This window comes from Diceros bicornis, chromosome 18 (genome assembly GCF_020826845.1).
Source record: "Diceros bicornis minor isolate mBicDic1 chromosome 18, mDicBic1.mat.cur, whole genome shotgun sequence".
Taxonomy (NCBI): Eukaryota; Metazoa; Chordata; class Mammalia; order Perissodactyla; family Rhinocerotidae; genus Diceros; species Diceros bicornis.
The window spans coordinates 20,499,796-20,522,880 of NC_080757.1; the positions used below are offsets into that span (position 1 = coordinate 20,499,796).

Consider the following 23,085-nt stretch of genomic DNA (forward strand, 5'->3'; position numbering starts at 1 on the left):
TTTACTCTTAGGGTATAGACCTTGGTTGTTTCTATATACAGGAATTTCTCAAAGCATTGGGCTGAGACACACACCTGTGATAATACTAATCCTAACAAAAGCAGCATTACTGTATGTAGAATGTGGGGGGCCAGGACACTGTGATAAGGCTTTATGTGAATATGCCACTTAATTCTCAGGAAAAAAACACTATTAATAAATTCTGCCAGCCAATTTTATAGATGAGGAAACTGACTGAGAGCAGTGGTAACTTGTCCAGAGTTGTGCAGCTGAGAAGTGACAAAGGCAGGATTTAGGCCTAGAACTTTGACATCGGAGCACACACTCTTCACTGCGACTGTATCCTGTATTGCATTTGCTTTTGTGTTTGTGCTCCTATTTGGATTCTTTTGACTGGTGAGAAACAAAAGTTACTTGTCAAATAGAACCAAGCCTTAGGGATGGATGGACGGATATGTATCTTATGAGCTTGAGAGAGAGATGCTGAGGACTAATGCATTTTGTATAATTTTATTTATTTATTATTTTCCCCCAAAGCCCCAGTAGATAGTTGTATGTCATAGCTGCACATCCTTCCAGTTGCTGTGTGTGGGACACGGCCTCAGCATGGCCGGAGAAGCGGTGTGTCGGTGCGCGCCCAGATCCGAACCCAGGCCGCCAGCAGCGGAGTGCGCGCACTTAACCGCTAAGCTACGGGGCCAGCCCAGCTGAGGACTAATGCATTTTGAAATGTTTATGGAGCCCAGTAATGCAGTAGTTCTCTCTTAGTGGCAAATAATGAGCCCTCCTCCATTAATAATGATAAGAACACAATTTCCTTTGAAAGAAGTGTTATCTGATTACTTAAAGGCTAGATAATACTTCTTTCTGAGGACGTAGAGTCTGTGTAGTTGACAAGTGTTGTACTTGTAAATTTACTGAATTTTTTCTCTGCAATTTGTAGACATGTTAATAAGATTGGCATAATCCATAGGTTCTGCTAATGTAATCCATGATTTTACTTTCTTGTCACTTTTCCCCATAGAATTTCTAAGACAACATTGAATTTTTGGCATCTTCAGAGTGAAAGACAGTTATCTCTAAGAACCTACTTTCTGTGAAACTCGGTATATGTGTTTTTTAAAACAAGACACAAGTATGTGGTAGAGTAGGAAATATCTAAGCAATTAGCCTCTATCATCAATGGTGAAGATACTAGATCAGTGATTGGGAGGGAGTAGAAATTGCTTGCCTAGTTGGAAAGTTAATGCATTTTAAAATCGTTTCGGGGACATTTTCAAATAACCCCTTTTCTTCATGGTAAAATTCCCTGACATAGTGAGCCAATTTGGTTTTCTGGGGCAGAAAAATATTCAAGAGCCTTTGTGCTAGTCAGCATAGGAGAGGAATTGCTTTACTGAAGCTTAACAGTAATTTTTCCATAAGCCTGGTCCTTAAGGAAAAAAAGAGCACATGAGAAGGTTGTTACTTTTCTCTCTCTCTGAATAGAAATGTTACAATGTTATAAACCAATGTTACTGCAATAAACAAAAAATTAAAAAAAAAAAAAGAAAAGAAATGTTCCCAAACCTGGAAAGAAGTCTATCTTAATTTTAAAATTTCTTAGGAAGGAGCATAAAAGTTTCCCTCTGTACTCTTTTCCCAACTCTAGGAATGCTTGAAATAGATTCCTCCTTATGTCTCACAAATGAAATACCTCATTTGTGGCTCACCAAATTTGTCTTGCATTTTAATCTAGCCTTGTTTCAGGGCTTCTTTTTCTGACTCTTGGCTATTCCTTGTTTGTCTCTATTTCATAGGATGGCTTACTTTTATATTTGTAGAAAATTCTCAGTTTTCTTCTAGTTGGAGTCCCAGTGCAGTTTGTTTTGGAGTGTCAAGATATGTCCCATGCCCAGCACTAGTCCCGTTGTCTACTTTATGGGTTCGTCTCCTGGCTGTAGCACGAGGTGAATCCCGTCCTTTCTTGCCTTCCTCCTTTCCTTTTCCTCTCCCTCCCTTAGTACTGCCCATGTTTGTCAGACTCCCGTGATTTTATCCTGAAACAAATCTTATTTTTAATTTAAGTAAGTCAGATTCTAACTTCAGATGTGCCAAAGATAAATTTCCCTCGCCTGCACATTGAAGGCTTTTAATTTTGTAAACATTTAAACTTTCCATTAATAAATGGTCTCTTAAATATGCATTAAATATGCATTAAAACTGTTCCTTTACATGTCTTTAAACCTAAACTTTTTATTGTGTTTTTAATACTTTTCTTAAATGCAAAAAACAAAACCATTGAACTTTCCTTATTAAAATGCAAAGCCTAGTGTCTTCTAGCTTTTGAAGAGCTTTTGTCCATTATATAATCTGTAAAGTAGCCAAGAGTTCCTCAGAAGCAGGACATCATTTAGATTTAAAACAATTATGGCTTGTGTGTAAAATAATGATGTGGCATAACCATTCAGGAGGTGGCAACCACACTTTTACTTCAGTGGCAAAATCTTTGGATACTTTTAACATTTCGTTTACCATAAAGACTTTACCCAAGTACCCTAGAACAGAAATGGTTTGGTCATTTCGATTCTACTAAGTAGATAAAGTTGTCATGACTAGAAAGCTAAGTGACACAGTTATGAGCATAGACCTTTTATTTTTTTCCCAGATGTTTGACAGTGTAAACATACATAAAATACATATTAAAGTTTAAATGCTTTATATTTTGTGCAATAAATTGAAGCCTTAAAAAGAAAACATTTCATTTAAAAAAAAAGAAACTCATTAGTTTTACTTAATTAAGACAGTAAAATAGCAGCAAGTACCAAGACATTGTGCACTTCTTTTATTTAAGACAAGTTACTTCATTTACATCAGAGTCAGAAATGTTAAGACTGGCTCTCTTGAGTACTTAATATAGCTTGAATCACTGGTTAGATAGGGGCATATTTTCTCAACTATACATCAAGGAGGAGTTCTTTCATTAGTTTCAGAAAGTGCAGACCCTCAGACAGCCAGCATAACCACAGCATTGAGCATTAAGAGAAACGAAGCATTTACTTTCCAAGCGCTTGCCACAGAAGGTAAGCGAGTCTTTACATTTGTGGTTGTCTCTTCCCTCCGTAAGTTAAGGGTTGTGCTTTGTTGAGGCATTTCAGAGAAATTATTTGGCATGCCACTAGTAATACTTAGGGTCATGGGTGTTGGGGATGATTTCGTTGAGCTAGTGAGGCTTGTGTTTGTAACAGTTCCATCTTGGAGATGAATAGTTAGAGTTGCTGCTGCTGCTTCATGTGAATTGATCGTTTCTGTGGATGTATCTTCTGGATAGGGCACAAAAGCCTTGTCAGTGCTGGCAAAGGTGGTGTCTTTGCTTAGAGTGGCACCAAACGTTGTTTCCTTTGTTCGATATTGTTTGGGTATTTTGGTCACTTTCGATTGAGTTACCATACTCAGAGAGTTAATGGTGTCCACTGTCTGCATCCCACTTACAGTGAACAAGCTTGAGGTAAATCCAGAAGGTGTGGGGTATATGTTATGTTCCTTCAAAGATGATATTTGGCTAGAACAGGGAGTCCCTATCACATGGGCTTTTGTTTCCATTATCCACTTCAATAAGTAAGTAAGGTTTTGTTTGTGGTCACATGACCACCTGTTATTGTAAAGGGTTATCTCTTGCAACTGAAAGAGTTGGTCAAAAGCTTGATCTGGAATAAATGTGAACTTATTGTTATGCAGGTAAAGATGTGTGAGATTTGTCAGGTTTATTAATGTTCCTGGAAGGATTTGTGTCAAGGAATTGTTAGACAGGTCCACGATATGTAGTTTGGAGGGCATGTTGGTTGGAACTGTCCAAAGTTTGTTACCACTGAGATTGAGAACCTCAAGACTTCTTAGTGTATTTTTAATGAGAACAACCTTTTCCACCATATTCTTAGAAACATCCAGATATTTAAGGTTCCACTGATAAGCAGTATCAGATTTGTCAAGCAGTTTAATGTTGTTGTTAGCAGCAGACATGTTCCAGAGGGACCGAGGTAACTGAGCAGGCACGCTTTCAAGCCTGTTGTTTGAAATGTCCAGGGTCCTCAGATTGGTGTATTGGGTTAACTGGTTATGCAGATCAGTAAAGTGATTATAAGACAAATTTAAATGGATAATATTCTCTTGCAGTCCAGATGGTAATGTAGTCAAGTTTCTGCCCGAACAGTCCACATGCCTGTGCCTCTCTGTGCATATACATTGGAGAGGACAAATGCATAAGATACCAGGTGTGAGAAACAGAAGGATGAACAGGCTGGGAGACATTTTCAATATCTGATATTCCATCAAAGCCTGGAAACAAACAGATACACCCTTCTTTTAATGTGCAAATACAATTAGGCATCTGCATGGGTCAGTTAGCATTAGGCAAAATTTTCAATAAACCTCGTTGTTGTTGAGTCCTTTTATAATTGTTCCAGTGATTAAACTAACAAAGCTCCCCTTCATTTATAGTCCAAATGCTTAATCTTTCAACTGGGGCTATGTGGTCGAGAGAGACTCTCTCCTTCTACTCTCTCCTACATTTTCTCCTTTATTTTCTCTCCTGTTTTACCTTAGTCTTTCTTATCCAAGAGCCTTAATGTTATAAAATGGCATTCTCTGCAAATAAAGAGTCAGAATCTTAAGCTATTACTATTTTTGAGATTATCTTTTCTTACTCAGAAGGGAAAAAATGGCTGTCGTGTCTCTGTTTGTTTTTTGTTTTTTTTTTTTAATCTCTGCAGTAATGTAATAGTCAATGTGTGTGTGTAGGGTGAGCTTTTATTTAGATATTAAAACAATACTTTGAAATTCATCTTTGTCTTTTTAGGATAATTATATCCTTGCAAAACATTTTAAGGCACTTGAAAAATCCAGACCAACACCATACCTAAACCTCACATTTTATAAAGTGATTTTTTTTCTTTATATTTCAGTGCCGATTCTAAAGGAAAACAATGTGTGTATATACAAAGTGAATGAATATTAAAAAGAAATCCCTCAACTGACACTGCAGCAAATTTCTGGTGCATGCACTTGCTATTGAATATATATATTCAATCCTAACGTTGACTTTTTCTTAAAAAAAGGAATAAGAAAAAAATTCCAAAGTCAATCTTTTACTGATTTAAATAACAGCTTACCATAGTGTTGTCTTCAACATCAGCATCTCATTCTCTCCGGGAAACTTAAGCTTAAAGGTCGTCTTGTTCTGGAGAGTGGGAACCGCTTCTGGCTGTGAGCTGTGCTTGCCTGCTCAGCTGCATTGTGTTGCTGTGAGCTGAGGCTCTGCAACCACCTGATCAGTACCACATAGGAGGACTGCAGAGCTGTCATTGGTGCTGACTCAAATTTATTGCAAGAGGTGCACACGCAACAAAATGGTCCACAATTTTTTTTTTTTAATTTATAGCACTGAGTGTACCTGTATATCTCAGATTTGCTATAGGATGGAGTACCTTGTGCACATTAGACCTGGCCCTTACTCGTTTCTGTGTATTTGTCTGAGCTTGGGTTCCACATTTCAACATTTGCCTCATGGAGAATTTGTGATTCTTTTTAATGCCTCTACTCTTCATTCTTTTTACATGCTAGAAAGTGTTGAAAATGAATTTAACCTTCCTTGTAGATGGTTTTCTAAGATATTAGTTTAACTATTTTTAACTCCTCCCTTTTTATTTTATTTTCTAAAATGGTACAATGTTTGTGTCACTTTTTAAAACCACATAATACAGCCCATTTGATTTTTATGTTCTCCCCCAGCATGGTGATTATTATGTATAATCAGCTTTTCAAATTTATCAACCACTTAAATATTCATCTTCCTTTTTGGGTAGTACAAAGTACTTAAATATGATTATTTTATCTTTATCTTTCTGATGTAAAAGATCATTTGACCTAGGCTACACACAAGCGAAGTTACATTTTTAAATGAACATCTTATGCTTTTCATTATCAGTTCATGTGGTAAAATAAGCATGTTTTAATTTGTGTCTTTTGGGTTAAGGATTTGTTTCTTCATGAAACGTACTTTGTTTGGTGAGTGGGTATGTGTCTTGTTTTCTCCAGAGACATCTTTGGTACTATATGAATGACCATTTATTTGAGTTTATGTTTTAAAAATAATAGCATCAATTTTAGATAATTTCTTTAGAATGTTTCACATTTCATCTTACTGAGATAGCAATTTATAGTTTTAAAGTTGCACGAAATAATGTAGAATGGAAAACTTTGGTCATGAGTTTTATAAAATGAGATCAGATTGATGATAGCTTCTGCTCCACTCTTTAGTGGACTGATTATAAAAATGATCTGTTAAAACTCAAATGTAATTTCCAGAATAGCTAGTTTACCTTAGGAAAAAAAGCAAATAAAGTCATAGCATTTTCATTACCAAATTGTTACCATTTAAAACCCAGCAATTATTAGCACATTACATATAAGGAAAATCTCTTTAGGCCTAGTTACTAAATTCTTTGTTTTTCTCTAAATTACATTTGCCATTATTTTACCCCAAATAGAATTTATTGTATTAAAATTTAAAGTTATTTTCTTAGAAAAGAAACTATACTCTAGGAGTCAACTTTTGTATAAAATTAATGTTCCTTGAAAAGTATCTACATTTAAAAGTCTGCAGTGTTAGAAATTTATTATTGATTAGATATTTTATTCCCACTTTACTTTGAGGGTTCAGCCTTGGACTCTTACTAAGGTTCTTTCTATGGATTTCAGAGACCGGTCATCAGTCTTAGTGCTTAAAAGTAATGTGTTAAAAATACTACATTCAGCAATATTGTTGTAGAAATAGGGAATCATTGTTTTGACTTTTTGATTTCTTCTATTTCAGCTCATGTATACACTGTTACACTTCAAGGGATGTGACTGAGGTTCAATTTACCAAATACTTAAATCTCTCCTTTTAATTTTAGGAAGTCCCATTACATCAATGTGGAAGTAGAGTTTTTCAGTTCCATTATACTTACCAGTACTTTTGTTTGAAAGAAAGAACATGTATTTCATTAACTAATGGATTCAATTGAATTTGGGTTTGGGCTGTATCAAGATTAGATTCTGCTGCATGTAAAAGAAAGTTCCAACATAATAGTAGTGGCAGTGTTTCTCATTTCAAGTTTGGGGATACACCAAATTGCTTCCCATTATTCAAAGATTGTTGTAAAATTCTCAGAAAGAAAAAGGGGGAACGTTTTAATATATTTGAATTGCAGCAGTCTGTCCTTATCTTATGCTTTTAGAAATTCTCATGAAATAAAATAATAGTATATTACTGTTACTCCAAAAAAATAGTAATTTTTATTGACTTAAGTGTTTGTTACAATTTATTTTAGATATTATTCAGACACATTACATTTTAGGTAAGTCTGTCAAGTGAGGAATTACAGCTATTTAGGCAACTATTATATTTTAGACCAAGCAGTAAAGTCATTTATATATTCTTTTGTGAAACACGCTGTCATAGAATATATTAGCCCAACATTGTGAAAGGTATAACAGATTACCTGCCAGGGAACAACTATCCCATGTTAATCAACAGTTTGGAAACCCAACCAGTTTATCTTTATTTCTTAAGTCCATAACATTTGTTGTTCTTATTTGAGAGTCAAGTGTTGTGTTCTCTATTTTTGGTAATACAGTTGGCTATTCAGACTGAATTTCCTGCTGAAAACAGCTAAGAGAACTGAATAAAGTATTTTAAAAGTGTGAAAGAACTGACAAGATAGAAATTACCAGGTCAAAATCCAAGTGTATCAGTCCCTTCTCCCACCTCTCCACCTCTTTTTTTCCCATGCCTCTGGCTTGTTGCCAAAACTCAGTCATTTGTTCCCTGGAATGACCCTCATCTGGATTTATCTGTTTGCTTCCTTGTGAAGATTTAATTTGTTCCTCTATCCCCCATATTTCCTATAAATGGTTCCTAACAGCATTAACATAATTGCTTATTTGTATCATCCTACAATGGTTTCAAAATAATACCAGTATTGCTGCAGACAATTAAATTACAGACTACTGAATAAAGTTTAAGATTTCTCTGCAGCTCTGTTTCTTCTTAGAATATGTTTCACTAAGGACGTATAGTCAATTCTGTGTTCTAATGTAACTTGAAATAATTGTTTTCTGTATATTTTTGTATCACCAACTTTACATAAAGTTAGGTTCATTTGGTTCAGTTAGTTATCAATTTTTAGGGACTGCTTAAGTCAAAACTATATAACAAGGTGTATTCAGAGAAATCTTGTTTCTCTATCCCCTCTGCCCTATTTCCTTTCTCCTATTGGTGACTATTTTTATTAGCTTTTAGTTGTATCTTAACGATATTTCTTTTTGCAAACATTATAATATATACATATTTTTTAATGTTCTTATCCCCCCTCTTATATAAAAGGTTGCATATTAAATATACTGTTATGCATCTTGTTCTTTTTTCCTTAATAATATATCTTGAAGATCACTCCATATCAGTATATAGGGATTTTTCTCATTCATTTCATGATGCATTTGTACTCCATTGGGGAGTGTACCGTAGTTTATTCAACTGGTCCCCTGTTGATGGACATCTGGGTCATTTCCAGACTTTTGCTATTACAAATAATGCCCCAGTGAATACCCTTGTGCCTAAGGAATTTCATATTTTGTCCAATGAAACTTTGAAAAACATTCTTAGAAGTAGGATTTCTGGGTAAAAGGATAAATGCATTTGGAATTTTTCTAGATATTACCAAATTCCTCTCTATAGACTGTACCATTTTGCAGTCCCACCAGCAATGTATCAGGATGTCTAGTTCTATAGAGCCTCACCATAGACTTTGTTGTTGAACTTTTGGATTTATGTCAATCTGATAGGTAATAGTATCTCAGTGTAATTTTAAATGCATCTCTCTTATTATGAGGAAGGTTGTATATCTTTGTATATGTTTTTAAAAACATTTAAAATTTTTTCCTCTGTGACTGTCTTTGATATGTTTTGCACATTTTTTCTATTGTGTGTGAGTACCCCCCCCCCCCCCAGTATTTAGGAGTTTTTTTTACATCTAAGAGATATTAGCCATTTGTCTTTTTTGTGTGTGTGTGTGAGGAAGATCAGCCCTGAGCTAACATCCATGCTAATCATCCTCTTTTTGCTGAGGAAGACCAGCTCTGAGCTAACATCTATTGCCAATCATCCTCCTTTTTTTCCCCAAAGCTCCAGTGGATAGTTGTATGTCATAGTTGCACATCCTTCTAGTTGCTGTATGTGGGATGCGGCCTCAGCATGGCGGGAGAAGCAGTGCATCAGTGTGCACCCGGGATCCGAACCCGGGCCACCAGCAGCGGAGCGCGCGCACTTAACCACTAAGCCACGGGGCTGGCCCATAGCCATTTGTCTTAATTTAAGTTACAAATTTTTTTTTCTAGTTTGCCATTTGTCTTTTGACCTTATTATGGTAGGTTTTTTTTTTTACGTTTAAAAGTTTTACATAATTGGATTTTCCTTTTTTATTGCTCCTGGATTTTGAGTCTTAGCCAGGAAGAGTTTTCCTACTTCCAGATTATAAAGGAATTCACTCATATTTTCTTCTGTTACTTGTATAATTTTGTATAATTTCATGTTTTATATTTAGATCTCTGGTCTACTATAGTGTGACCTAGGGATCCAATTTTATCTTTTTCCAAATATCTATCCAGTTGTCCCAATACTTTTTCCCACTGATTTGAGATTTGAGTCTATTTCTGGACTTTGCATTCTGTTCGATTGATGTCTTTGTCTAATCATGTACCAGCGTCATAATGTTTTAGTGGTAAGTGCCCAAATATTTTGCTACTTTACTTTCTGATCAGAACTAGGCAATAAGAACAATTATAGGTCACCTTCATCTAATTCATTGTGTCCACCACCACCAAAACCAAATGGAATATGTGTGTGATATATGTATGTTGCAGGGCGTGAAGTAGGTGCTCGTTCGTCCTATGTTAGTGAAAAAAGTACTGAACCAGGAGTCAGGAAACCAACTCGGCTTTTGGTACCACTTCTAAACAAGTCATTTACTCTCTCTGGGCCTGTTTTCTCACCGGTTAACAAATAAAAAAAGTTGAACTAGATGGTCTTCAGAGTTGTTTCTGAATCTGGTTAATGCAGATCGATGAGAGCACCATAGGCCTGTGGTATGGAGGTCAGTCTACTTTTTAGTCCCCTGTGCCTCATCCTTTTACCATATTCATGAAATAAACTTTCTTTTCTGTAGGTTTTTCTTTGTTCCAGCATTTTCTTCTCTCCCGTATTTATTAGCTTGCGTTTCTTTCTGCTGATTAAACAAGGATTGCCCCTGTTTGGCTGCTCAGCTTCCACTGACCTCAGTGGGTAAAAATTGCATTCAGTAAATGGGAATTATTTTCCCCCCGGCAGAGAATTTCTCAAAAAACAAAAACCAAGAACCAGCTGCTGATAGCAGTCTGTTCTTCTGTTGTACAAAGAACAGAAGGAGAAAAGCTGCCTGTAGTGTGTGAAGAAATCCGACAAGACTATGACTAGGTCATCAGTTCCTGATTTATCTATGAGAGTTGGTATTTCCTTCTATTTCCCAATGCCCATCCTTCAAGAGGTCAGGAAAGAAGGTGATTAAAAAAAAAAGAGCGGGGGCCGGCCCAGTGGCGTAGCAGTTAAGTTCACACACTCCGCTTCAGTGGCCCAGGGTTCACAGGTTCGCATCCCGGGCGTGGACCGACGCACCAATTGTCAAGCCATGCTGTGGCAGCGTCCCATATAAAGTAGAGGAAGATGGGCACAGATGTTAGCCCAGGGCCAATCTTCCTCAGCAAAAAGGAGCATTGGCATCGGATGTTAGCTTGGTGCTAATCTTCCTCACAAAAAAAAAAAAATAGAGCAGAAGGTGTGGAAAGAGCCCATTAGGTAACAATCGTATATATAAAATGAGAAAGATTATGATGATTTAAGGCATGTCAAAGTCTTGACCAAATATAAAAACATTATATCTTGTTTACCCTAATTAGAATACTTAAAATTCAGAAGAATAATAGGAAATTCTTAAACTCTTGATTACTGCTAGGTAAATTAACCTTAAAAGTGCTAAATTTGCAAAACACATGAAAGAAATGTCTTAAGGTGGAAGACAGAAGAGAACCAATGTAATATGACAATAAACATCGTGCTTATTCAGGAAAAATAAGAAGCTCAAGGATCTGTTTCTGCAGATAAAAAGTTTTAATGATCAGTAAGGGATGGCTTAAAAGATTTAAAGAGAAACATTGTATATAAAGTTTCAATGTCCAAAGCCTGCTAGTTTTTATTAAAGATAGAGCTTTGTTAGGTTTCTTGAACACTAGGCCTACAAATAAGTATTATATTTTGTCCTGAAAAATCCCAGAACTCTGAGTAGTTCTCCAAGGTTAAGCTACTGATAAGGCCGCCACCTTTCATTTTAAGTGACTGTCTCCCCAGGAGTTAGGGTAGGGGTAAGGTTGAAGAATATGTACTTGTTGGGCAAAGGAGCACTTCTGCAGGCACAGGCTGGCATCTCCATGAGCGTCGGCTGATGAACATGCTCCACCTTGACTTGGACAAAGATTGGGCACACCCTACTCTAATAACTCAAATTTATCACTTGTCAGATAATGGATAAAAGATGAAATTCTACATAAGAAAGGTAGTTTAAGAGTTTAAATGTATAGTGTCAGAAAGTATGAGTTTAGTGAAAGTTGAGAACCACCTGTATTTTGATATAATCTGTTTTTCCTGGAAAACTCATCCGAATTTGGAATGAAGCCATTAGAGGTGTTTTTTTTTTTTTCCTTTGTAAGATTTGGTTTTGTTTGAGTGCTTAAGGTGTATAAAGAGGACACTTTTTAAAGAGGCTAGTTTTAAAATTTGTGTTCACCAAACAAGATAGGAAAATGTCTACATTTTACAGTGCATGCTCATATTTTTTCCAGAGTAAATGTCCCCAACCCAATCCCCCAATGTGATGTTGTTTTACTGTTCCCAGTGAGAGCTGAAAGGAAATTTCTTTATTCTTAAAGATGCATTTCAATCTCTCATCCTCACAAACTTGCAATATTTATTTAATACTTCAGGTATTAGTTTAAAACTGGAGTTTTGTTTAAAACTCAGAGTATATATTTAATTTCTCATTCCCCCCACCTCAAACTTTGAAATGGAAAAGTAAAATTTTATTTATTCAAGATAACTTTATATACAGCTTTATAGGAAAAAAAATCTATAGAGTAATATTAAGTATATGTAGGCTCCTTGTTTCAAAAATGGTTAAGTTATTGACATATATACCATCTACATATGTAAACTGTACTATACATTAAAGTTAGATACTATAGCCAGTAAATAGATCATGTTATATCATTAAAAAAAAATATGCTTCACCTACGCACATGGGCTTTGATCAGATTTCAGGTGGTCCCTGAATAAAAATCAAAATTGGCTACCAGTTGCTATTAATATATTTCATCATATGAAGAAAAACAAAAGATGGAGTCCTTTAAGAAGGATGGAAAATGAGCTGAAAAGCAAGTTGTAATATTTATAACAGTTCTTCAGGTGGGGGTGGCAGGGATTCATTGAGATCTTGATCAGAGTCTGGAGGAATAGAGAACTCTTGACATTGGATCTCATTGTTGGAATCTTCCTGGTTTTTCATAAAATCTCCCAATGCCAGAGGCAAGTTAAGTGAGTCAGGGGGAGGTGGAAATGACTGTTGGAACTCAGAATTATGATCTTCACAGACTTGACTGAGACAGTTTGGAGATGGTGGGAGATTGGTGGAATCATTTGGAAGAGGAGATACAGTTGTCATTGTGGGTTTGTCACATTGGTTACTTTCCTGTCCTTCCAAATCAAGAAAGGGAGGAGGTGGTGGAGGCAGATCTGCATCATCTGAAGAAGAAACAGCAGTGCCAATTGTTGATCCATCAGCACTCTCCTCTGATGTACCATTTACTTGATCTTTTATTTTCTCTGTTTTGAGGTGGTTAGAATCATCAATGTTTTCACTTGATTCAAACAACTTAATTTCTAAGTCATCTGCTAAAAGTGTGCTTTTGCTTGGTTTCCAGGCCGAAAGTGAAACAATTGATGTACGTTTTGTGGATACTTCATTTTCTCTAATGTTATCCATACATATGTCCGGGGTTTCACCATCAGCAAATGGAGACCTGCCTGCCCAATTTTGGTCTTTTATAACGGGTTTTCTCAAGAATGTCCATAGTACAATCATGATTATAGATACCAACATAGAAATCAGAATTACACCAATTAATATGGCAGCTGTTGAATTAGAATTGGTTTCCTGTGGGATTTTTTTCTTACTGGTAGTTTCTAGGATGAATCCTGGTGTAGGCCTAGGTGAACTTTTGACATTTGTTCTTGGTTGTGTGGATAGATGATGAACAGTCAGTGGTACTGGTTGTCTAGAAGCAGTCTGGACAGATGATGGTTGTTGAGTGGAAGTATAGACAGATGTTGGCGGTTGTCTGGTAGAAGTATGGGCAGATGGTGGTAGTTGTCTGTCAGATGTGAGCACAGGTAGTGCTGTTTGTTGAGAGGAGGTGTTGACCGTTGGTGTTGGTTGTCTGGTTATGTTGTAGGCAATTGGTTGGCCAGCAGAAGTGTGTGCTGCTGGTTTTCCAGAAGAGGCATAGGCAGCTGGTGTCGGTTGTCCAGCAGTGACTTTGGCAGTTGGTATTGTTTGTCCAGAAGAAACGTTATTGAATTGTGTTGGTTGACCTAAAGGATTCCCTGTTGTGTTTTGAGAATTAGCCGAGATATATGGCGTTGATGATCCAAATAAAGTAGACTGTGGTTGCTTCTCTGTTATAATTGCTTCTGTCTCTGAGAAAAATGTATTGTTCAGGTGTCCACAAAACAAAATTAAGATGAAATATTTAAGATCCATTTCAGAATGTTTCTTCTTTACCAGTGGTTTTATAATGAAAGAAAGAAAGACATTTAGGTAACGTTTGGTGTCTGGCATAAAGTAGGTAGGTACTTGATAAGTACTTATTGTTCCTAATTTAGACTTGATACTCTATAGGCCAGTGTAAACAATTCTTGAATATCTTCTAACTTATCATACAACATTTGTACCTTATAGCCAGTGATCTCTCTCAGTTCTTTCATAAGATCTGTACTTGGCCCTGCTGCCCCCTCTAGCTTCATTACATTATGGTCCTTCATTTCACAGTCATACTTCTCAAATACATAGGATCTGTATGCTGGTTCCATGTGCTCTCTACTTTTTTCTCCCTTTACTACTAGAAATATATTGATCCTGCTGCCTTGAAGGACACCAGTAACCATCTATTACCTAATCTAATGGTCTTTTCTTTCCTCTCTCTATTTTTTTTCCTCTCTTGACCACATCGGACACTATTGACTATTTCCTTCACTACTATTCAAGTGGCAATTTGTAATAGTTTTCCTTTCATGTTAATCTCACTAGCTCTTGTTTTTCTCTTGCCTCCTAAATATAGGTACTTCATATTCAGTCCTCACTCTTATCTACTTTTCTTTGATCTCGAATCTGTAAGATTTCAGCTCTCACCTTTATGCCGTAACTCCCAAACCTGTACCTCCCGCCCAAATCTCCTTAATTCTAGTTTCATTTGTATGACTTCTTGGTGGACATTTCCATATATATATCCCACTATCAGCAGATTCAACATATTTAAAACAGAATTCATCTTCATCTCAAAAGTGACTCTTCTCCCAACTTCTTTACTTTTGTCAATGGTACTACCTTTGTATGTTTCTTCTACACAGAATCTATTGTGTTAGTAATCTTTGCATCAGCATCAGTGTCTAGCAGTGTGTCTTTATGTTAGCATCTTATATTTTTAAAGGGTTCAATTCAACTCAGAGTCCTAAGCTCAAAATCCTAAAGTGATCTTTGACTCTGGTTGAGTCAGTCCTATCCAGTTAGTCAAGTAGTCCTGCTGCTGCTTTCATTCATCTATTGTTGAACACCACCTTTGTGTCAGGCCCTAGTCTAGGTTTAGGAGATACCAAAAAACAAAAGTTTCTAGTGGTAGAAACAAACAAGTGATATATAATTATAATCATTTGATAAGCTTTCTCATAAGGTATGCAGGAGATGCACAGAGGAATTAACCTAGCTTGGGAGGGCTTCAAGGAAGGTGTCTCGGAGAAGTAAAACTTGAACTGAATCTTGAAAGGTCTGTAAGAATTAATTAAGCAGGGCCGGCCCCATGGCTTAGCGGTTAAGTGCACGCGCTCCGCTGCTGGTGGCCCGGGTTCGGATCCCGGGCGTGCACCGACGCACCACTTCTCCGGCCATGCTGAGGCCGCGTCCCACATACAGCAACTAGAAGGCTGTGCAACTACGACATACAACTATCTACTGGTGCTTTGGGGGAAAATAAATAAATAAATAAAAATTTATTAAAAAAAAAAAAAGAATTAATTAAGCAAATAAAATATTCCAGCCAAGGGAACAACATATGGGCACGGGAAAAGAAGGCAGTTTGGCACGTAGGGCTTTTTGTGACATGTAGTAGATGCTAAAACTTAAAGAGTTAAGTTCTAGTTCTACTTCTACCACCCAACTACTTATCTAACCATGAGAACTAGTCACTTCATCTCTTCTGTTCTCAATTGCCTTAGAGATCTCTAAAGTAAGGAGTTATACCAAGACAATTTTCAGCTCTGAGTGTAATATACTTGTTTTGCACATCATTAAACACAATGATAACTATTTGGTTATTTCATAATATTACAGAAAGGGAAATCTCAGGGTGTTAGATCCTGGTGTATATGATTAGAAACTATAGTTTTTCTGTTACTCATAGGCTGATCTGAGAGAGATTTGATGTTCTGTGCAAGGTACAATAACAGGAGAAGAAAAACTCCCTCAGGTTTTGCAAATAAATAGACTTTTCAGCATATTTGAGTAGTTTTCATTACTTACTCCTCTACCACTTGGTACACAATGATAATAAATTACCCTATTTTAGTAGAAGAAAAGACGTGATTTTTTTCCTGTACAGTCTCTTCCTTTTTATTTTCTCTCTAATACTTTGGGCCTAAATTTTAAAATATTTCCTGCACACTGCTGAGAATTAATCTTCTTAAAAGCTTGTATGATCAGGTTACTACTCCCTTGCTTGAGGGTTCCCCATTGCTGTCAAGATAAAAATTCTAAACTGAGTTTTCTTCCTTCCGGCTTGAGTTTACCAGTCTATTCTCATATCTCATAACTGAAACTTCTCATTCAGCCAGATGCACCTCTTCACCATCTTACGTACTTTCTAAACTCACACTTTTTTTTTTCCTAAACAGACACTTTTATTTATGCCTTTTTTCACCCTCTTAGTGTGTGTCCTTTTTTCTAAATCTAACCTCTTCCCCCTTCTAACTGCCTATCTGAACCTCTCCTCGTCTGTCAGACCTCAGTTTAAACTCTCCTTCTTAAACCAAGTTTTCTGTGACTGACCACAGCCCAAAGAGATCAGCCATTTCCTGAATCCCCCTAGTTCTTTTTGTCTTTATGATTCCTTAGATAATTCTGCATGTAAGTACCTCACTCATACTTCTATTCTCTTAAATAATTGTGTTTATTTATTTTTTGTGTGTGTGAGGAAGATTAGCCCTGAGCTAACATCTGATGCCAATCCTCCTCTTTTTGCCAAGGAAGATTGGCCCTGGGCTAACAGCTGTGCCCATCTTCCTCTACTTTATATGGAATGCCACCACAGCATGGCTTGACAAGCAGTGCGTCAGTGCGCTCCCAGGAGCCGAACCCGCGAACCCCGGGCCGCTGAAGCGGAGCGCACGCACTTAACGACTACATCACCAGGCCGGCCCTGTGTTTATTTTTTTATTACTTAACATTTCACATTTTCTTTTTATTATCCTCACCCCCTAAACAAGATTGTAAAGAACCTTGAAGAAGGCAGAAAGAAACAAAGAAAAATACTTATCTAGAACATAGTATGTGCTGTACTGTCCTGGTGTTTTACATACTTTATTTCATTTAATCTTTAAATAACTCTATGAGGAAGATGGAAGAATCCTTGATTTACAGATAGAGACAAATTCAAATGTGTTAAGCAATTTCCCATTATAGTTATATCACTATTAGTGACAGATTGGGAATTTGTACCTGGGAGCATCTGATTCCAAAGCATATGCTCTTTCTACTATCCTAAACTGCCTGTTTTTTTTTAATATTTTGATTACTTTACAGCAGAATGCCATATATGTTAGGAGCTCAGTAAACGTTTAACCTGTATTTGGCTTCTTGATTCCTTTCCATTTCACTTTTTTCACTATTTATTAATACTTCTACCAGAATGTAAGCAGAGAAAGTAAAATCTAAGTTATTAAATTATGCTTTTTATCAATTTTGCAAAGGCTTAATAGGGAAAAAATTGGACAGTTTTGGCATATATATAGGGATTTGAATCATCTCTAGATGGTTATCATCCATGCAGTTTCTACCTGCTTTCTTACCGATTACTCCCCACCCCCACAAAGACCTCATTAGAAAGTGTTATTCTTGAGTTTCACATTAGTTCTTTTTAAATGCCATCCAAAGCAACAAAGTATAGGCCATGAATTGTCTTCAGCCAAAAATATTTCCTCTTTCGTGACTTTGCTTAAAATTTTTTTTTTAAGACTTTATTTATTTATTTATTTTCCCCCCAAAGCCCCAGTAGATAGTTGTATGTCATAGCTGCACATCCTTCTAGTTGCTGTATGTGGGACGCGGCCTCAGCATGGCTGGAGAAGCGGTGCGTCGGTGCGCGCCCGGGATCCGAACCCCGGGCCGCCAGCAGCGGAGCGCGCACACTTAACCGCTAAGCCACAGGGCCGGCCCCTGATTAAAATTTTTTAAAAGCCCACACGGTTCCTCTTTTCAGTTAGCTGAAAAAGGCTTTAGAGAAAGCAAGAACCCAAATAGGAACATAATTATAAACCCAGTTTAGTTTGTAAGATCAATTTTGATAGGTTCATAGCCTCTTTTGTCAATAGGAAAGTCATAGGACCTTCAGTGTATGAGATTTTTCACTTGTCATTTAAGGGTTACAGCCATATTAAAACCACATTCCATTTTTTACCTATCCTACCCCATCCTACCCCTTTCTCCCACTCTTCAGTTAGCTGTCTACCCTCCTAGGGTCTGCTACATCAGAATGCTAGAATCTGTGTTAGAATTCTGGTACAGCAATTCAGAATAGTCCAGAAAAGAAGGAGCAGGATGTAAAGAACAATAAATAGGAGGTGTAATAGTGAAGAAACTGACCTTTTTCTAGCTCAGAGACAGTGAGACCAGTGTTATAACCAGTGCAGGAAGTTATTTAACATACGTATTTAAAAAATATATAAGCCATTTTTGCCTGAAGTGCCTACATTGTTTCTGCAGGGAAAGAAGGTAGAAAGAAAGAACCATATAGGGTAAGGGGGTAAAAATGAAGAGAAAATGTCAGATAAGTTGAAATGAGAAAGGAATGTCAAGAAATACATAAAAACACAAAAGAGAAAAATAAAGCAAAAATTATGGTAAGCAGCAAATACATTGAAAAGGGAAGGTCAGTTGACTAGAGAAAGTATTGAAAAGAAGAAAGTTAATAAAAAGCTGAGGAAAAGTAGTGGTTATGTAGTTAGCAAGAAGATAGGGTGTAGAAGATTAAAGTGGGCAAAATTAGAAGGTGGGGGAGAAGATTGGAGTAGATGAAAGAAGGAACCACGAAATGCTACTCTCTGTCACTGGCCTGTGTTTGTAGATGCAGGGAACCAGCAAAAGGGAGCTGTCCTTCCAAAATGGAGGACTTGGCTCACCCATCTTCTCAAACTCGCTTATCTTTCATTTCAGGCTCTCCTGTCTGCTCTAAGTATCCTTAAGATTCTCTCTTTTTTTCCCACCTGACAATACCCAGAAGCATACCTGCTAATTACTTTAAAGAACCTATGCACATTCTATATAGCATTTTTCTAGAAACCCCTTAGTCTGCTGCTCAGGCAAATCCCAAATTTGTCTACCTTCGTATGGCGGTATTTTGCTTATTATTTTAGGTTGGCTCTTTGAGGTTTAAATCTGTGATTTTGGTCCTTTGCCTTTCCTGAATATTTAAAAAATTTTTACAAGAAGAGAAATATCAGCTGTTTAAATATTTTAAAGGCAGTACAGTGAAGCAGGAGTCCCCATGCATTAAATATGTTCTCATAAATATAATGCATAGGTACATAAAGAGTCCAGCATTTAAAACTGATGCTAAGTTGGATGTAAGAATTGTGTTATTGTCTTTTAAAGGAAATCGAGGAGATTTGGAGAGCATATCCTAGACAAAAAGGCAATATCAAAATAGGTAGCAATATCAAAAATAATGTCTGATTTCAGTTACTTTGATATAAGTTACAATTCAGATACAATAGATTAAAATTTAGCAGTAGTATATCTCCAACTAGTGAAGTTACGAAACCATAAAAGAAAGAAAAAGCAATTCTATATCTTGAGGAAGAGCAGAAAGGGAAATTAACCTTGAACTATGATAGGAAATATTTGATGACCATCTCTTATCAATTTATCTGAGTACCCTCCAAATGCTAGGCACTATCCTATTTTAATGAGCAAGGTGGTATCTTCATCTTACACATAAGGAAACTGAGACACAGAGAAGTTGGGAGACTTGCCAGAGTGTCACAGCTGTAAATAGTGGCACTAATACAAAAATCATGTCAATCTTGAACCAGAACCCTTTCTTTCTATTATGCGTCGCTATATATGCCACACTGCCTTAATTGTGAAATGGGAATGCTTTCTAAAGGAAGAGATGTGAGCTATCTGGGAACATATCTGTTAGTAACTTTTTGAGGTAATCCTTCGTAAAAGGTAGGAAAAGAACTACCAGAAAATCATTTTAGTCCTGGGATTCTATGAAAACAGTTATGGGAGTTTTGAATGGTTAGCCTATAAGCTGTCATATGTGAGGTGATTTTTAAAGATTGGACATTCAAAGGCATCAGATTTATATTTAACAAATTCAAACTTATTCAGAATTTATAATTTCCTTCTAAGTAGAATTGTGTAGGAATTAGTTGAAAAACAGAGTACTAGTAAACTCTAAATTTGGGACTGACTCTTTAAAAATACATAGACAAGTCTTGTCTAAAAAAGAGATAAAAATCTTTATTTTCTAACTTCCATAATAGTTACTTAGAAGAAATTTAAAGTGGACTTCTCTAAGGGAAAATCATAAGTATTTATGAAATGTTGAAATAGGATATCACCCATCATGAATTTATTATTCTGCGATATTACAAGTCTGTGTAAACTCTTTGCAGTTTTTATTTTGGAGGATATTTACTTTGTAATTGCCCAATTTACTCACAGAGTAGGCATCTTTTTATGCATATTAGCAATTTTCTGTTTATTCTGTGAGTGTTTTTTCCTATATTTTATACTGTTTACTAAAGGCTCAATAATATGTGACATAAATATGTAGATGAGATAAATATATGTATACACATTTTATCATAACAGTTTTGTCTTAGCTTTAAAAATGAGCGATAATATTGTCATGTATCATTATTACTTAAATATAAAATTCTATTTGTGTAAAAAATAAAGCATATATAATAATGATAATTGAATACCTCCTCTAATCTCCTTTGGTTTCTTTTAAATTAAGTGAAGGTGGCCATTCTTACTATGGAAACTAAAGGGGATTTAAAAATAAAAATAATTTAAATCTATGGATTATGTTTTGTACAGGAAAATTTTATAGAAAGCAAATCAGAATTTTTACCAGTCAGTATTTTGGGGTTGTAAATTCAGTCATATCCCATGGATTCTGGTTTTATTTCTAACTGTTAGCTTTATCTGCCTGGCTATAGTTTCTTTCATTTAATTACAGAATGAAGGTTAACAAACACTGAGATTGAATAAACTTAAAAGGGCTTATATTATACAAACCTAGGTGAAAATTTTTCTCCAAGGCAAGCTCAACACTGAATATTTTTTAATTCTATGCAACAAAACCTGTTATAGATATCTTTATACTATCAGAATTTAAGTTTAAAGCACTAATGACGTTTTAGTTTTAAAAATAAATTTTATATAAAGCAAAGATCAAACCAGATTGCCTGTGTGAAAATTTTCTTACCTCAGCTGTTAACTTCTTTTGCAGAATGCTAAATTCTTGTTCTAACTGGACATTTTAGTGATTTGGCTAAGAAGCAAGAGTGGTTTAGTTCAGATTAAAAGTAGTCCTTTAGCAAACTGAAATGGTTTCTGTAGAAAAAGAGGAAATTTGTCAGAAGTTGGTTCCGGAAGTGCAGTAAGCCACAAAATGACTAAGAAATGTACTACCCTAACAGAACTTATTTTGAAACACAATTTGGAGCTGTATGACTTGAGTGCTTTTAATTAATGCTTGTAAGTAAACACTTGAGACTCTCTAGTAATGTGATTATATAATTTAAATACTTAGAATAGATCCTTGGAGAGAAAATTATGTATTCTAAGGAAAAACTGCCAGGTGGGTTATTACCCATAGTGAGATTTCTTTTCATAAGAAATGAAGATGTGTTCTGTTTACTTGTATGACCTTAGGCAAGTGCTGTGCTTCTGAGTCACCATTTCCTCCTCTGCAGGAGTATTTCTCTTATTGAGTTGTTGTGAAGATTAAATAAGATAATATAACATGTATAAATGCCCCCCACACAGTAGGTAGCCAGTAAAAGTTAATGTTATTTCCTCATACATGATTTAGGCAAAGCCCAGGTAAAAGTATAATTAGATTTTTTTTGACCAAATACTTCACTAAATGATTTTTGAGTTCAAGTCCACAACTCTTTGATTACCTATAAAGTAGGTACTTCTCAGTGGAAAGTAAAATAAATTGGGAATCATTTTTAAATAAGTTAACTAATAAGCAAAATATATTAAAAAGAGTATGAGTTGGGCCAGCCCAGTGGCATAGTGGTTAAGTGCATGTGCTATGCTTTGGCGGCCCGGGGGTTTGCTAGTTCTGATCCTGGGCACTGATCTACGCACCGTTCATCAAGCCATGCTGTGGTGGCATCCCACATACAAAATAGAGGGAGATTGGCAATGGATGTTAGCTCAGGGCCAATCTTCCTCACCAAAAAAAAAAAAAAATCTCTGCTAAAATAAGAGTATGAGTCAATCGGAATAAAAATTTCTTTGGGCAAGTCACCTCTTTCCTTATCTGAAAAATGGAGATCATAATTCCTAATTTATAAGTTTATTATGGGATTAAATAAATGTAAAGTGCCTAGCATAGTACCTGTTAGAGTAGATATAGTAAGTATTAAACCATACCCTGCTTCCCCCTGTTCACTGCAGAGGAACACAGATTATTAAGACCTAGTTCTTAACTTCAGGGTTCTTATAACTTGATACAAAAAGAATAGTTTTTTTTTTTTTTAAGGGGTCCTACTATATAGCATAATATAGTTGGGATGCTATAAACTTTTGATTCACTATTTTAAAATCCCCAAATTAAGCATGTGGACTTTAACCCAGGGGTAGAAAACAAGTGTCTTTGTTCAAAAATAACTTAAAATATGAACTCAAAACATATCTTAACCTATCATCTTTAAACACTTGTCAAGTTTGGAAAGGACCCACTTCTGTTTGTTCATTAGCTATGGTTGGATGGTATCATTCTGAGGGTGCATGTTTAATAGCCAAGAGAGTGAGTGATGAATTTTGATTATTCCTGCAGTAGAAGCTTTCTGTTTTGTGAGAAAATGTTTGACTAGTATGTTGGATATGAAAGTAGTTGCCCAGTTAATTTCTTATTTTATTTTATTTTTTTTTTTGTGAGGAAGATTAGCCCTGAGCTAACATCCATTGCCAGTCCTCCTCTTTTTTGCTGAGTAAGATTGGCCCTAGGCTAACGTCTGTGCCCATCTTCCTCTACTTTATATGGGACGCCTGCCACAGCATGGCCTGACAAGCAGTGCGTAGGTCCGCACCCAGGATCCAAACCTGTGAACTCTGGGCCACTGAAGAGGAGCATGCAAACTTAACCACTACGTCACCAGGCTGGCCCCTAATTTCTTATTTTTAAAAA

At 36.1% G+C, this 23,085-nt stretch overlaps 3 protein-coding genes across 6 annotated transcripts in view; 1 reads left to right on the top strand and 2 right to left on the bottom strand.

Annotated features, from left to right (window-relative positions):
- Positions 1-23,085, top strand: part of NF1 (neurofibromin 1) — a 260,892-nt gene that overhangs the window by 188,241 nt on the left and 49,566 nt on the right. The window lies entirely within an intron of this gene.
- On the bottom strand, positions 2,986-21,235 carry OMG (oligodendrocyte myelin glycoprotein). 2 transcript variants are annotated; one of them, XM_058560314.1, is made up of 2 exons: positions 21,148-21,235; positions 2,986-4,314 (listed from the first exon to the last, which is right to left on the bottom strand). In XM_058560314.1, exon 2 carries the CDS (start codon positions 4,306-4,308, stop codon positions 2,986-2,988), a length of 1,323 nt encoding a protein of 440 aa, XP_058416297.1. In that variant the 5' UTR covers positions 4,309-4,314; positions 21,148-21,235. The 2 variants fall into 2 exon arrangements, with proteins under 2 accessions (XP_058416297.1, XP_058416296.1); XM_058560313.1 differs by lacking the exon at positions 21,148-21,235 and adding an exon at positions 5,148-5,226.
- On the bottom strand, positions 12,549-21,236 carry EVI2B (ecotropic viral integration site 2B). Of its 2 annotated transcripts, none has more exons than XM_058560311.1 (2): positions 21,148-21,236; positions 12,549-13,934 (listed from the first exon to the last, which is right to left on the bottom strand). In XM_058560311.1, the coding sequence occupies exon 2, from the start codon at positions 13,917-13,919 to the stop codon at positions 12,549-12,551; it is 1,371 nt and encodes a 456-aa protein (XP_058416294.1). In that variant the 5' UTR covers positions 13,920-13,934; positions 21,148-21,236. The 2 variants fall into 2 exon arrangements, with proteins under 2 accessions (XP_058416294.1, XP_058416295.1); XM_058560312.1 differs by having other exon boundaries at positions 12,549-13,931; positions 21,148-21,216.

Coding starts and splice junctions, on each gene's coding strand:
- EVI2B (XM_058560311.1), bottom strand. CDS start 13,919: ATGGATCTTAAATATTTCATCTTAATTTTGTTTTGTGGACACCTGAAC.